We start from the raw sequence: 17,116 nt of genomic DNA on the forward strand, positions 1-17,116 counted from the left end.
AATCTGTCTCTCTTGTCTTCCTCTTTTCTCCAAGATCTGACATCATGATCTCAAATTTAGGAGCATATTAATTCATTTGGCCGAGCACAAGCTGAAACAAACAGTGCAAACAGTTACTATGACTTTATATAGGGGCGTGTTTTACCTTGTAAACAGTCCCGAAGGCCCCGGAGCCGAGGATCTTGACCCTTTTGAGTTCTGTCTCTTTCAGGATGCGAAGCTGGGCCTGGTTGGGTGCCGTTCCACTGGGTGTTAAAGGTTCCACCAGCTGAAAACACATCCAGTGACAAAGAATCGTTCAATCAGTGGGTACCGTAGCACAAGCCCTTTCACACAAGCCCCCTCCAATGCGATTGATTCTTTTTTGCACAGTTCCTCTCCTGCAAACAGTCAGCACAACCCTTTTCCCCAACACGTCAAAATATCGTCGAATGTCTGATATCACTCATATTGTCAGCACTTATTTGCAGTTCAGCTTTAGGAGAATCATGGGGACAACAAGTGTGTAAATATGTCCAGGTACAATAATAAGCCCTTATCCAGGAGATGGTGCCGCCTAACAAACCTCAGCTCAGTGAGAAAGTACATTTTATATAGACTACTGCTAATGTTCAGTACTTACAAGACTGTTCCTTCACTCAACAATAAAAAAAGGCTGTTTTAAAAAAAACTGTGACCTATTTTCCAGGAAGTCATGCTGTGAAACTCAGCTTTTATCATAATTGATCAACAATTGCCATGGAGTTACTTAAAATGAGCTTTCCTTAAAATAGGAATCACTCCCTGAAATTGTGAAATTCGAGCACAATATTTACTGTGTCTAATTAAAGTTGTAATTATTGCTAATCTTATCACGCGTTTTGCACAAGTTTAGTGACTGCCCAGTACGTCAGGTGACTGTTGGGTTACAATGACATTTTTCCAAAAATCCAAACCTTGGTGTGCCATTACCATTTCAATTTAAGAAGTGAGAAATGTAATATGTGGGCAGAAAAGGGAGATGGAGATGGGTGGAGGAAGAGCGAAAGAAGGAGATGGGGGAGGTGGATAATTGTAGAGCCTGAAAAGGAGTTGACACTTTTGTTGTCTCATTACTGCACAAGTGGAGGAACGAACAGATTTAATAGCAAGAGAGGGAGAAACATTATATGAGGGGAGGGATGGAGGAAGACGTGGAGTGGGAGAGGAGCTGTGGCAGAAACAACAACAACAACGAGACAGCGATGGAGAAGCGAGCAGCTGAATTAGTTTGAGGATGCAAAGGCATCACGCAGGGGGCAATATAAGGAGAATTAGGAAAAGAGTGGAAGATTAGAAGGGAGGAGGAAGAGAAGCAGAGGAGGAAACGGAGTGAGGGAGAGCGTAAATCAGCCTGGCTGTGGTCGGCAGCTTCTGTCCCTCTGGCTCATGGTTACCATTTGATTAAAAAATAGCCATTCTTCATTTAAATGGAATAACAAATCAGCTTCTGCAGGGTGGAAACAAGTCGGGCGGGGGCCACAGACACAAACAACCAAGCAGACAAACACACACGAGGCAATACAGATGTCTTTAAAAAGGAACCACCCATACACACACACACACACACACACACGCATCCACACTGCTGGACGCTGCTCCACCGCGCAGGGAGCTGTCCAGCACGAGTGGTGCTGAAGATGCTGAGGCCGTGCAGCAGCACATTGTACAGCACATGGGAGCTGTCCACCGCCTCACTCTACAAGCCAGTGCTGAAACCCAACCAAAAAGGGTGTAGCCACACAAACATGTTTGCTTGCTATTATGACTTAATCATACCACAGCTGAGGCACTTCTCACGCCAGCTGAAAACAGAATGATGAGGAAACTGCAATGCATTCGTTAAGGAAAAATCAATCGGAACGTATTTTGAAAAGTTAAAATAGTTTAGACGCCACAGAATTGGTGAAAAAGCGGCTAAAAAGTTAAACTCTTCACATTAACTACAGCATTACTGCACGTATTCACAAGGGAGACACCACTGCAGAAAGAGAAGGGCTGTTAGTTTCCGTCTAGCTGCTTTGTGAAAAAGTAATTTCTTCTATATATTTATCTAATTCTTCCCTTTGAATGAAAATGCACCAGTTAGGGCAGTGAAGATCACATTTAATTGTTTGCCGCACATTCTGACTTCGCATTAAAAATGACAACAGGCCTCTTCCTCATGAGGGCTGTTTTGTGAAATATTCTTCATAAACTATATGATGTGATACAAGACGGCCCTGAAAGAACTGAACATTTGTGTAGCCGTGATGGTGTTTGAATTTGTGTATGAAACCAAGAAGAAGAGGCATTTCTAAGTAATCAAGAGACAGTGACAAGTGTCAGGCATATCATACTATAGCTATACCAATACGCCTATTCTGTCATTATAAAAGGTTTCAGCAAAGCAACTTTGCTGATACTTGTGTGCTCTGAAGAGAGAGAAAGCAGCGAAACAAGACCTGATTTTAAATATGGACACACAAGTGCACTGGATGACGTACTCTTCTTGTTTTAACACAAAGGAAAAGTGCTTTCTCCTCTTCTAATGGCATGGGCCGTTAGCTCTTCCTGACAGAAGTGTCCTCTCCAGTACACTATGGCAAAGTCAACACCTGTGCCTCCCAGTTTCTGACGCTTTCTCCACCTCCGCAGTCACCATCTGGAGACGTGACATCTCTTTTCTCTCTCTTTCAGTCTGCCTTTCTCTTTTCTCTTCTCACGCACGCACGCACGCACGCACGCACGCACGCACGCACGCACGCACGCACGCACGCACTCAAGCTACCCTTTCAAATTGTGGCCAAAATGTCCTCATTTTCCAAAAAATGTCTTCAGTCTCTTGGTTAAAACCTGCTTCTCATTGTGTAGCAATTTCAAGTACACACATACACATACATACATAATAGCGCACACACACAGTGCTGCACTACAAACGCATTCAGATTGCAAGCACACACACATCTGCACACAACACCGTAATCACACAAGCTCAGACAAACGTCCTCAGGCGTTTCCCATGTTTTGATCTTGTTTTCTTTTAAGATTAATGTAATATTCGTCCTAAAAACTGTCAATTTTACGCAGAATCTGTTAAAGATAGTTCTGCCGCTCTTCCAACTCTACGCCGATTTTCTTTTAATTTCTTCAGTGTTTTAAATGCGTTTGATTCGAAGCTATGGCAAAATTGTTTGGCCAATATGTTAGAATATTAAAGGTTTACGGCGTCTGGGTTGCATATAGATTTCTCGGGACGTAGCTGCATTTGGTTAAATTTGGACTAAAACTGAGGGAAAGTGCCATGCAAATGTCCCAAATGTCCTTTGACTCTCAGTCATGCACGGTCTTCTGACCACGCTGTCTTCCAGTGCTGCAGGCATCAATTTCTCCCTTCTTGTGTTTTTCATCTGCTGCCCTGCTCACCTCTGTCTCCAGGAAGCGACGAAGGGCTCTCTTCTTCTTAATGTTCTTCCGCCGTACAGACACTGCAACGCTCAGCACCATGATCACCACCATGAAGAGGCCGCCGATCACCCCCGCTGCGATCAGAGGGGTTCTGAAACGGAGACAGCGGAGGGGGAGAAGAAGGAAAATAAGTAGATGATTAAGACACAAGAGGATGGCGGCATTGAGAGAGCATGAAACATTATTACCGGGAGGACAGAGATGGTGACAGAAGGGTGGGTGGGGCGGACATGTGAATAGGTTGAGTAGGAGTGGAGAGGATGAGGACATGAGGACACCATGTGCGCACGCACACACGCACACACACACACACACACACACACACACACACACACACACACACACAAAAGAAGCTAACAAATAACAAACACATAAACCACATGTCTCTTAAGTCGATACTTATGTGGGTGATCCTTAAAAAAACCTCTTCACCTTCAGGTTTCCACTCAGATTCATCTGGTAACAAATATCCGTCCATGCCGTCTCATTAAAATCGAGGCCGAGATCAAAAACATGGAAATAACCATCAAAGTGAATTCTCTACACCACACCAAGGCTGTCATTTGAAATCAAGCCTCTCAATAATTTTCCTGATATGCTCCCCAAACTGTCTACAGAGTTGCAGCAGAAATGAGGAAGAAGAGTTTCCAGTATACCAGCCCCCACTTCTTCTTTTTTTTTTTTTGCCTTAATGAAAGAGCTTAATTTGGTCAGTGCATACTGAGACTGTGTCCTAAATCAGAGGAAAAAGGCTGTTATACAAGACTGTATATCACAGTCTGCAAGGATGCACCCCATAAAATGTTATCACAGTCAGCCGGCTTCATGGGGAGTGAAGTATCTCCCCACATTGCTCTCTTTGGCTTACACAGGCAGAAAAACACTGTTTTGGGCACCGTGTAATGGTAAAGAGCTGGTGAGAACTAGAGCCCGACCAACAAATCTGCCGGGCGGATATACTGGCCAATATCTGCTTACTTCTGATATGTCAATACTGATAATTACTTCATTTTTCAACTCTAAAATGTTCAGAATAAATATCATTGCCGCAACTCTTTGAAGGAATAGTTCGAAATACGCTTCTACACTTTCTGGTGGAGATTTATATGAGAGGATCAATACATTTGTATATTAAATATGAGCTTAGCAGCAGAACAGCCCCTTTAAAGCTGACAAATTGACAAGTTATATCTTTTTTTAGTGTGTATACACACAGAAATGTAAAATAAACCAGTTCATGGTGACAATAATCGACACCAGGAAGTCACTGCACCTGGTCATGACATGACGTAACCCCCGCAAAACCACAAATAATAATAATTTACACTTTGTTTTTTGTATGAATTGAACAAAGGAGATAAAAAGTGGTAATTGGTGAGCTATAGAGATGCTGCAAAACAATTAATTTAACTTCAGACAGAGCCAGGCCAGGTTCCCGCCAGTTTCCAGTCTGGCTAAATGTCTTCCGATTTTAACAACATCTAACCAACTGATGAGTAAGAAGAGTGATTTCAATCTTCTCATCCAGCTTTTGGCAAGACAGCGAATGAGTTTATTGCTCATGTTATTTTTTTGGTGAAAATTATTAGCTCAATTAAATTCTCAAAATTTGTTATTGGCATTAAAAATCCAGAACATTAGAGTTCAGCGTATCAATGTTTTTAGCCTTACCAGAGGTTGGTAAGAGTAAAGATCTCATTAATATGTGTAATATTAATATCTAATATTCACGAGATCATCGTTTAGTGTTCCTGCTGCAGTTTATGAAATCAGGATGTAATCCAAGTACCATTACTTTTCAGAACACAGACATGCTTGAAGCTCATTTGTCTGCACTCTTAAGCAATAACTGTGGTGAAAGGACCCCTGACAGCCAGTGCTCATCAGTAAAGCTACAAATAGCCGCATATAAATCAACAAGACAGGCCACCAACAATGTGGTGCATGACCAGATGTCACTGTAGCATCAAAACCCACTGCAGATGTCTCATTCAGTCTGCAGGCTTCATGCATCCGATGGACATTAACAGGAGCCCTGAGTGATCACATGAAACGAAAAATGTACCCAAGTTCTAAAGATCACCCTGCAAGCCACCTTTCTACATAATCCGTGATACATTTGACCACATTAAATGCAATGATTCTCCACCATTACAAACCCCAGAATCTAACAATCAATGCAAAAGGAGCCAATCGGGGAACACAGAGACACAAGACAACAGGCAGCTCTGATCGCTGTGAATGAAGTGGGAAAGATACTGCCGAGTGGGAGCATGTTTGATGAGGTATTACTTGTCATTTTCATCAGACTAAATATTACATAAGTGACGGGAAGTGATTAATCCGGCTTAATCAGATATGCACACAATCCCTACACAAGATGTATGTTAATGCCAGGTGGAACGACGGCCTTTGAAGGCTTAGCGTAATCGTGTATTTCTGATAAGCCACTTTGAGTCGTGCTCAAAAGTCAATACCTCCACAAGGTAACAGATTTACAAGATGTGTGACACTTCAGAGCGGGCAGCTAAGCCCGGGGGTTAGCCGGGCGCCTACTGCTGTATCCCAGCCACGGCTACTGTATCGGAGATCTGATAAGAGCTGATCTGTTCAGCGGGTCAGCCGGCAGCCACATTCTCCCTTCGGCTGCAGTTCCCATTCGTCCTGTTGGCAGTGGCTCAAAGACTGTTTCATGAGGAGAGGTTTTAGGTAGATTTCGAGCTGTGGATCCACTGGCCTCGGTAAAAGCTTCAGGACACTGAATTTTGATTAGTAACTCCTCAGTTTCTCTGTTTGTGTATATACCTGCATGTCTCTTCTGCACAACCACCATGGCAGCCTCCTCCTATGCTGCTGGATGGTCTGATGGTCTGAGTTTCAAGTCAAACGTCGTCTTTTAGCATTGCACTGTCCTGTCCTGTCCTGTCCTGTCCTGTCCTGTCCTGTCCTGTCCTGTCCTGTCCTGTCCTGTCCTGTCCCGCGTGGCTCTTGCCGGGCTGCATCGTTGTGTTGCAGACCTCCAGATCCACCAGTGAGTTCTGTAGCGCTGGCTGCTCCCTCCCGCCTATCAGCCTTGCTTTTTCTTTTTTTTTTTTAGATCATCCGCCATCCAGCACCCGACAACTCTCGCTGCCACTTGATGCCAAACTGTTTCTCCTATGAAATCCATTTGCTGTAAACTGTTAGCGGCATTTTGTCCCGACCCCCCCAGTCTCAGAATGAAAGCTAAAGCGCTATCAATTTATCAAGATCCAGGCAAATTGCTTGCACACATACATATACACAAACACACACACACAAGCATGCATGCACAGAGAGGCATTAAGGACACTCACAGGGATTTTGGGCCTTAGAGCTAGCCATTAATCAGAGAGTTTGCTTAGACTGTGTGTGTGTGTGTGTGTGTGTGTGTGTGTGTGTGTGTGTGTGTGTGTGTGTGTGTGTACATGGTGTGTGCTGCTGTGTGCTGTGTTTGTATGCTGGAGTATAGAGGCAATCCAGAGAAAGAATTTTGTACCTGTCCATCCAGCCAATGCAGTCTTGCAGTCTTGGTCCAATGCACCTGAGTAAACAAATACAGGACAAGCGAAAAAAGTTAAATGAACAACATTTAGAGTTTACAACCCATCTGAGACCCTGTAGTGAGAAAAGAAATACAGCCACTAATGTAAAAAACATTTTATGCCAAGGTCCTGTGTTTATCCTGTGGTCCTGGCATTCAGATGACCCGTGTGGGGTTTTTATACACAAAACCTTCTGCTTTTGTCATCCCGTTTAGACGAGCTTTGAATCAGCGTGTGGGCGTCCGTTACATAAATAGGTGGTTCTTCTCTGCGCTCATACAAATTACTACATTCTACACATCCCCGCCTTTCATATCGAATGAAGGACACTAAAAACAGTGCTCTATGTTGTTAAAAAAAAGTACAATTTTGCCAAAAAACTCTCCATCAGCAGTGTTTTCGACTATTGTGATGATGCAACCCATGTAATGCAAGACTGCAGAGGTCACTCATGCTGACTACAATTACATCGTTCAGGTGGGAACAGTATATGACAGCACACATGTTTGGGAGCCTTCACACACACATCATATATTAATACATAAGAAAATCCACATTTAATTACCTTTTATGATGTACCAGGAAATAGCATTTGTTCAAAAATACTATAAATTTGAGATTTTCAAGTTTCTAAACATATTTTGGATGCTGTATTTTCACGCTCGAGCAGATTCATTCGCTTGTCCAGCTTCTCAAATCCGCATTTAAATAGCAGTGTGTCAGGTGCAGGTGCACTTTGCTTTTAAAGGGAACAGTAGATGACACTGATTGGTTTAATTCATGCTTTGGCCAAAACATACCTATGATTAATTTAGACACTAAACACAACCCCTTTGCACCTCATTTTGCACCCAGATTAATTAGTAAAACTGGAGTTTGACATGCCCCCCGTGCACTTTTGACCATGCACTATGGCTCATTTAAATAGGACAAATAGACTTTGAAATAGTGCAAAGAGGCGAGATTTCACCGTTGTCTTCATGTCTGTCTCCCTTCCTTCACCTCGTTCTGTCTTTCGCTTCTCAGTTAAATTCAAATTCTGCCTTGTTTTATCTGCTGAGCATCAAACATACACGAAGACAGCAACACATAAAATCCAATGTGATTTTCTATGTTTAACTCTGGCTTTAAGCCTCACAGGAAAAGTAAAGGCTAGGCCGCTGTTTTAAAGTAATAGGCAGGTATAGCACCAAAAAAAAAAAAACAGCATCCACAATCCCACAGACTTTCCTGATGCCTGTGGGCAAACGTGAAATGTGAATGAGTTCTGAAATAAAGCCTTGTTAGCGCTTGTTCAGCTTCAGTGTGTCCACATGGGGGGCAGATTACAAAGCTACATTGTCTTGTGATGAAAAGCAAAGATCTCTGCTTGAAATTTCACCAGTCCCCCCGTGTCGACGTTTCAAATCCCCCATGCGCACTGTGCACTGGTGGCATCACACGCCACGTCTGACAGACTTAATGCTACCTCCAAAATTTGAATGTTTAGAAGTAAAGGATAGTGGTTTCATCCCTGTCTCTGTCTCTTTGCCTCAACGTCTATCTCCCCTCCCTCTCCCTCCCTCAGCTTGTTTTTTTTTTTTTTTGAGAGGTGGATCTGCTTATGAAGCTATACCTGTGACAAAGTGTCAGCCTGGTGTTTTCCATTTACGACTACATTGTTATGCTCGAGCGAGCTGGAGGCTGTCACTCAGGAGAGGAGAAATAACACACAAGGAAGTGACATAAACTCCCTGTGGAGTTAAATACAAAATGATGTCTTTCCAACCCTTGTTGAATATTACATTGAGCGATCAGTGGCTAGTGAGCAATGGAGAGTGGCAAGGTATTTTACTGACTCCTCTCACTTTCACTCTACCTCTCTTCTCTCTCATTTCCTGTGTTGCCTCTCTATTTATCTCTGTTTTCTTGCAAGATGTTGGATGACAATTTAATGTTTGCAGGACAGGGATAGTAAAGGGGATATTTGTGACTTTGTGCTTTTCAGCCACTATTCATATGAAAGCCAAATGCATTTAAAATGAGAGACTGAGGAGACTCCAGGGAGTGGCACAGCTTGTTTATGTGGTGACTACTTGAAGGGCCAGTTGGTGACCGTCTGGCTGGGGTGCGCACCAGTCACATGGCATGACAAGCTACTCATAATAACCAATGAAGCAAGTGCACCAAGTTAAATAAGGGATAATGCGGCTGTGTGTTAGACAGTTCTGGGCTTCCCATCATCCAGTAATTCCTGATAATGGACACCTCAAAGGGCATTATCCTGGTTATACCATAGTCAGTTTCCCTGGCAAGGCCCGAGGGTTTGACTAATACTTGAGACAATCTCACTACATGATTCTTCAACTATATATATTCTTCAACTTACTATATATTACTATTCATTACTATATACTATTATTACTATATTATTACCATTGTTAGTATTGTTAATAGCAGTATTTTAGCATTCTAGTATTCTTGTTACTTACTGTAGAGTGTTGCACAACAGACATTTCTATGTAGATGGTTGCTATCTATTGTAGCATAACACACATTTACATATTTGGCTATTATTTATGGTTGATTTATATTGCAGTATAGTGTACATATTACATATACACACATATATATTTTACATATTTTTACATATTCCCTAAGATATTTCTTATTTCCTGTTTCTATTGACTTGTTCTACAATGGGAGCAGCTGCAACTGACCCAATTTCCTTTTGGGGATCACTAAAGTATTCTGATTCTGATTCAGTCATTATTGTTCCATAAAGTTCATATGTTATCTAAACATTTTTTGCTACTCCAGTAAATAGGACAAGCCTTAGATATGGCTTGGCAATGGGAGATATTTCTAGGCTGCTCAGCTCATATAAGCCTTTGGCTTCGCTAAGAGCCAGAAAGCTAACGTGATGCTACAAGATTCAGTCAATAACACATTTGACAGTATGTTTAACAACAGGACTAGCTAGCTACCCAGCCATGTAACTGTCCCCAAATCAATATCAAGATTTCCATGAACAGATGATGGACCATGTGTACTGTTGGCTGCAGCCTGAAGGCGAGTTCAATAGCAAATGTACTTTTTGGAGCTTGTGTGTTTCAGTCACCATGTGGCATCTAGAGGCACTGAAGGTCTGACTGCACTCAGCGTGTGAAAGTTAGTCATGGTTGTAATTAGGTGTTAGCTTGTTAACATGTTGCAATAGATTGTAAATGGAGGATTTGACCATGTCCCTGATGTTACGGTTTTAGATACAGGCTGATACTATGGAGCCAGTACATCCAATCAGAATTGAGTATTCACCCAGACCATTTGTACCATCAAGTTCTGCCTCATGACAGTCTGCAAACTTCTTTTTTGGAACAGCTTGAACTCTAGCAGAAGAAGGCTTTATAAATGTATGTACGGTGCAATACAGCTAATCTTGCTCCTTATACATTTTGCACTTTCAAGCTCCCTTTTTCGGTTTGCAATTTCTCAGTGGTGCAGATTTACATGTCAGAGTTCACCAAAGTTAAATCCTTCATAAAAGCCCTGGGCATATTTAATTCACTTTATCACTAATTGTGGTAATGCCATTGCAATTGATTTAAAAGCCTGAGCAAAGCCTTATGGTTTGGTTCAGGATCTTGGGTGAGGATAGGTTTACGGTATGGTCAGGACTGGGGTTAAGGTAAGGGAATGTTAATGTTAATGGAAATATTCCTGTATTAAGTTCTGTGATACCCAGCTACGTTTACTGTAAAGTGAGGTGGGAACCTTAGAAATAAAACTAGAGTTTGGCCTCATTCATCTTTTACAGATTGGAGGCACTGACTTCTGATTTCTGAAGGAATAACAGAGATGTCTTCCTTCATCTCACTCCACACCTCTGATCTGTCCTTGTCCTGACTCTACTTACCCCTGGGTGCAGTTGGCATGGCAGGGATGGCATTCATTGTTGGCCTCTGCGTACTTGAAGATGAAGCTGTTGGCGCCTTGCAGACCATCGGGACACTTTTCCACACAATTAGGACCATCCTTGAAATGGAGGCATTTCACACAATGCTCGGGGCCCTGAGAGAAGTGAGAAAAAACAAAGCATTGTTTTCTTCAGATGTGTGTTTCTTTTCATTTTGAACGCACAGAGTAGTTGTGAAGAAAATGAATATGGTGGGCTTGCATATAACCATCAGCAAGGTTTTAGCAAGGCACTTGACTGATGATGATTATTATTATTATTATTATGAAGATGGCGATTAGTAGCATGAGTCACATCAAGCTAGAAAAAAAGCTTTTCGCAAGGCGGCTTTGCAGTTATGATAACTCTTCCTGCAGATGTCTTCACGGCTGGTGATTTGGAGAGAAAATGTCTTTTTCATCGCCGGTGAGTCCAGCTTTCTCTCGCAAACATTTATGTGACAGTTTGTACTCTCAAGTTTTGATTCCTAACTTCCTGTGTGTGTAGAGAGGACATACTGCAGTCGTACTTTACATGATGAAGTCGGGCATAAAGGACAAATCTGTGGCGTCAAAAATTGAGAGGATGAGATATCTGCTCTAGCCTCGCTTTTTAATGTAGACTGATTGATGGGTATATTTCTGCATCAATAACTTGCCAAGTGGAGGTTTCTTAGCAGCTTTATGGATTAAATTGTTGTGCTTGCTTCGGTGTAGCACTGAAAGCTTGAGAGCGTAAGTGAGATAACAGGGAGCAAAAGACAGAGGGTGAACCGAGCAAACGCAGAGACAGAGAGGAGAAGGAAGTATTGTACAGTAATAAGGGAAAGTGAAGGAGACGGAGAGTGGACATGGATGCAGAGTAACACAGCAAAGGGCAGAGGCAGCGAGAGCGAGAGCGAGAGCGAGCGAGACACGGTGCGAACAAGAGAGAGAAAGAGGGACGGGAGGGAGAGAGCAGACGAGACGCATAAAGCAGTGCGAGCGGAGCAGGCAGATAATAACCATCGCTCACAGCACACACAATGACCATAACAATCCGCCTAGAACAGGATTTATGGAGCTAATATAGGCGAGGGAGGAGGTAGGGGAGGAGAGGAAGAGAGGCGAAGAGCTCTCCCAGACAGGCCTCGTATCATCAACAGGCCCAAAGAACATCTCATTGACAAACAACACACACATAATTACACACACACACGCATGCAGGCACTGTGAAAGGAAACAAACATGATTGAGCCACATATACAAACAGATGTCCAAATTACACACGCACTATAATTAACACATACATCCTTTGTAAGTGATTAATACAGGTAAGAAAGAAACACAAACTCACACACTGTTGTGTAAACAAGAGGCTATCAAGGTAAAAAGATAATAGCGAAGGCAGAGAACTGTCCTCTGGCAAGTGGAGGAGTGTATGTGTGTGTGAGTGTTCGTACTTAAGCTTAAGTTGTGTCTGTATGTTGTCTTGTATGCAGTCTGTGTCTATCAGTGTGTGTGCACACTAATGTCCCTGTGTGTGTTCTCCATAGCTTGCGTGTGTGCGTACACATACATTCACCCCGGTATAATTGTGCAAAATGAAAGTTTCGCTGCTCTCACTGGCTTCAGCGTTGAGCCTGGCACTTTGAGTGTCTTCCCACCCGTGGTTATTGGTGTGTGTATGTGTGTATCCAATAATCCCACCACATCAGTAAACTAAATTATGTGACACAGCAAACAAACAGTGTTTGGTCCTGCAGGGGTAGCGGGATACGCTAAAAACGACAGGAATGCACAGTGTCGCAACCAAAGTACCCTGCTGTAAATTTAAATTGGGCTGCTCGTGTGCTTAATGCTGACGTTTGTGTGTAATTTTTGATATCTGTGTGTGTAAATGAATATTTCTGTTCCTTCTATCTGTCTTACTTATGCACAAACCACACGAGTATCTCAGGAGGATCGGCAATTAATCTTTACAGTGCCAGAGCTTATAGTTAAGACTTTGAACAGGCAGCCACACAAAAAGCCTTTCAAGGCATGCTCAGGTACATCAGCAAGGATTTACAATTTATTTTATCATATATAATGCACAGACCGAATCATCATGCTCTGGTATATATATCTGCTGGGGTCCTTAAAGATACTCCCACACTCGAAGTCTTAGAAAACCATCACACCACAAAATAAGTTTAAGCATTAATGATGAGGTGGAGGGATAAAAGGCATGGAGGGGAAAGGAGGCAGAAAAGAAACAGCGGAACAAATGGGAAAGAGATGGATGTGGTAACGCCTACGAATATGAGAAATAGCAATTCAGTGGTCACGAAGAATATATACAACAGCTACTCGAGCAGATTCAAATGCATTTTATTTAGATATCACATGTTGTACTACCAAAGTGAGCAGTTTGTGCCTCAGAGTGTGCGACTGCATGTGAGTGTGTGTACCTGCCACAATGTGTTTGCAACCTTTGCGGAACACAGGAAGCAGCATGCAGAGTATCAATCCCATTCATGAAACGAGTGGGTTGTTTTTATTACAGTCACAATGGAGCAGCTTGGCAACTTGATTCAAACTTAAAAGAAAAATTATTTGAGATGAAAGAAAAGGGGAACAAAGACAAGATGGAAGGAGAAGGAAGGAGCTATCCTTGTCAAACATGCTTTGAAAATTGACAAAAAAAACTGTAATTTATAAGACAAAGTGTGTGAAGTAAAGCATGTTAATACAGGACATACAGACACGTGTGACCTGCCATCAGAACTCCAGAGATGGGATTCAGAGTCTGTCACAGCCTGCTACAAATTTCACAAGTCTTGTCTTCTGCAGAAAACGAAAGCATTCAGTAGGAGTTGAGTTGAGCTGAACTGAAGCTTTTAGTGCCTGTTGTGAAATGTACGCTTGCTCTAATCTTTCAGTTAAGGCCAGTAATAGATGGGCTTGCCGGAGATAAAATGAGCAAGTCAAGTATGTTTGTATCGATGATCAACAACAGCAACTACTCCAGATCTACGATTATCGCCTATTCTGTCCATAATACAGCCGGTACTCACGGCTATAGTCATATTTCCAATCTCCCTCCGCAGAGGGCATTAGGCCTATCAAATCATTGTGTGTAAGCTATAATGTAATTGCTATGGGATCTGTGGCCATAACATGATTGCTGTAATCCATTTGTGTGCCTGTGCTGAGCATGTGACATCTACATGAGGTCCAACAGGTTACCCTGGAACATTTCCATTATAAACAGCTTGGCAAATCACACACACATGCACGGAGGCACTCACAGGCTTGATTACTGCGCGAGAATGTGCAGCGCTTATATATGGAGATTACAGGGTGCCAAAATAGGGACAAATTGACACTTTTGCTGAAGAGTCATGTTTAAAGTCATATATAAAGAATTTAACTTTCACAAATTAGCCCTTGAGACTTTGAGCTAATGAAGAATCGTCTATATGGGCCACAAAAAGTGCGTGTCCTATGTTTTTTTTGTTCCTTTTTTTTCCTCTGCTACAGGTATCTGTGTTGATTTATTCTCTTCATAGCAGCAATCTTCCCATCACTTGTCCAAGAAAGCCAAGTGCAGGGCTGTGAGGAATCAAGTGGACTGCCAAGATAATCAGACCAACGAACCTCCTCCAACAACAACAAACACACTCAAGTCAACAAGCAGAGATGCGCTAACTTTCAAGTCCCACCCTTCTAAACTGCACTGGGCAAACTATCTGACAGGGTGTGATGGGACACAAAAGACAGCACACGGCGCCTCTGGCTTGCATCTGTCGCAAATCATCCCCTTCTATCAAACAGCGAGATAAGATTTTAAGAGAAAGCGCAGGGTCAGGGGCCTCATGTGGCTGTGGGTGTAGAGCGCAGGAGAGGCAGACGGAAATGAAGGTCAGGGATTTTCTTTTTTCACTCTGGCATTTTTCTAATGTACAGCTGCGACCAAACAATCTTTCAAAAAGCTGCTGTGCTTCTCTAAGAGCCTGTGCAGCACAAAGGTTTGTCATGAGTACGAATGCCTTTCGGAAAAACAACACACATTTCAATTAAAAAGAAAGGGTGTCCATGAACGCATTGTTGACGGTTCACGTGAGATAAAAACAAAACCATATACTCGCGTGCCCTTATTTGCACTGAATACAAATGCAAATAATGCTGATCTCAGCTGAAACAATTAGTTTGAGGCGGAACACGAGACATAATCAATAGAACAGCTGAGAGCCACGCTTTGACTGCTAATACAATAATTAATCATAGTCTAAGATGACCACAGGGAATGTCTGCAGCTCCAAGTCATTCGGTTTGTGGTGAGTGAAGCAATGCTCTGGCCTTGAACACCTTTCTGCTTTTTGTTGGTTCAGTTCATTGTTGGTTGTAGTATTTTCATGGGTTATGTGTAACCTTTAAGTAGAACTGTATTGAGGCGTATGTTTATTGATCTGATCTTTTTGTCCCTGTCAGGTGCCCATAGGAGCACTGAAGCCGGCTTTGCCTCCTGTAATCCTTCCTGATGTGTCAGCGATGGAGGGACAAAATGTGCAGTCCTCTTTTCATGTGTAAAAATTTAGCTGAAACTGAAATGAGGCTTCAATTATCCAAGTCAGACAAATCATGTTAATATCTTCCAAAGCCACAGCGAGAGATCCCTTCCTAATGCTCAATTTAAATGGAAGGGGACAACTGAGTTACACAGACAGTAGATATCTTCTTTTAAAAAGTCTTTTTAGTATAGAATTCCCTCTTTGTGCTTCCCTTGAGCTGCGGTAACAAAAAGAGGGAATTTTGTACTTAAAAGGCTGCAACTTTGGAAGATTTGTCTTAGCTGGATGGCTGAAGCTTTGTAGTATCATTTTCAAATAAACTCTTTAATGCAAATTGCACAAAAAAAAGGACTGCAGATTGTGTTCCCCATCACTTAAGCATTAGGGAGAGATCTTTTAATGGAGGAAAGATGACAGCAAGCAAAGCCTGTTTCTGTGCTCACATGGGCACCTGGTTGACCTGAAAAACCTCTCCTTTAAAACAATATCATCATTATGATTTTTTAAATGACATTAACCTTATATTTATTTACAAAGTCACACTATGGCACCTTTCAATGATGGAATAAAGCCACGATGTTTCCTTTTTATGTTGAATGCTATTCTTCTTTAATGACTCGATGAAAGCAAACGTAAACAAACCGCTGCTTCTCCGTCTTCATTAAGACGACGTGCGTGAGCGACATGAATGCTTCAGTCTGCCTTCTCGTCCGTGGGAGCAAGCTTACCGGGCCGTGGCAGGTCAAAGAGTCATCGTCAGCTCGCTCACACTGGCCGTCACACTCCACACACACCGACCCGTTGGCATACTCTCGAATATCCCTGAGAGGGAGGGAGGAAAGGTGGAGGGAGGGATTAGGGAAGAGAAGGTGATACAGGGGGTGAGAGACAGGAGGCGGGATGATATTTGTGAAAAAGAACAATAGAATAGATGTTCAGTGCTCTCATTTAGACTGTAATTTCCATTCATGGTGTGATGTGCCTCTTCGGTTAGCTTGTACTGTGGATAGTATGGGAGTAAAAAAGCTTAGCAACAGATCTTCAATCAGCTCTATACTGCTGACCACGAGCACATCACGTGTATCAGATAATAAACACAGTTTAGCTAAACAAGGCATTCGTGAAATAAAGGTGGCTGGTAAAAGAAAAGAGTGTCTCAAACTACTATTAATTGCTGCTAAACACGAATCTCAATGTCATGTTTTATTTTCCAGAACAATCTCTTTAAGAGCCTTCTTATTGCCGAACACAAGTTTGCACAATGATCCCTATCAATCAATAACGTCTGGATCAATTTGGAGTTCAGGATGTCATTGTCAGAGCCAAGAAGACAGATGGAGGGATTGAGACAGATACAAGAATTAGTAATAGTGGATTTGTCTGATTCAATCTGCTGTTATGAGCATTGTTTCTTAAAATGCTGACTTTTGAAATCATGGCCAGATGCTGCTGCCAAAGCATCAATAGGCAGTCTCAAACACACACACACACACACACACACACACACACACACACATGCACACACTCCTGTTACGACAACAAGCATAATAATACTGATGGCATCACGCAGGAGGTGAATGCAGTTGAAAGGTACAGTACCTGTGAGGGTTTTCAAAAAAT

The 17,116-nt window shown here is 42.3% G+C and overlaps 1 protein-coding gene across 2 annotated transcripts in view; it reads right to left on the minus strand.

Moving 5' to 3' along the window:
• erbb4b (erb-b2 receptor tyrosine kinase 4b) overlaps positions 1–17,116 on the minus strand; it is a 297,664-nt gene that overhangs the window by 53,217 nt on the left and 227,331 nt on the right. For both annotated transcript variants that reach the window (XM_076746331.1, XM_076746332.1), the window contains exons 14-18: positions 16,225–16,318; positions 10,924–11,078; positions 6,983–7,027; positions 3,424–3,556; positions 146–268 (exon numbers count right to left, since the gene is read on the minus strand). In XM_076746331.1, coding sequence (XP_076602446.1) covers positions 146–268; positions 3,424–3,556; positions 6,983–7,027; positions 10,924–11,078; positions 16,225–16,318 — 550 coding nt within the window. The remainder of the gene's footprint in view (positions 1–145; positions 269–3,423; positions 3,557–6,982; positions 7,028–10,923; positions 11,079–16,224; positions 16,319–17,116) is intronic.

This window comes from Chaetodon auriga, chromosome 13 (assembly GCF_051107435.1).
Source record: "Chaetodon auriga isolate fChaAug3 chromosome 13, fChaAug3.hap1, whole genome shotgun sequence".
Classification (NCBI taxonomy): Eukaryota; Metazoa; Chordata; class Actinopteri; order Chaetodontiformes; family Chaetodontidae; genus Chaetodon; species Chaetodon auriga.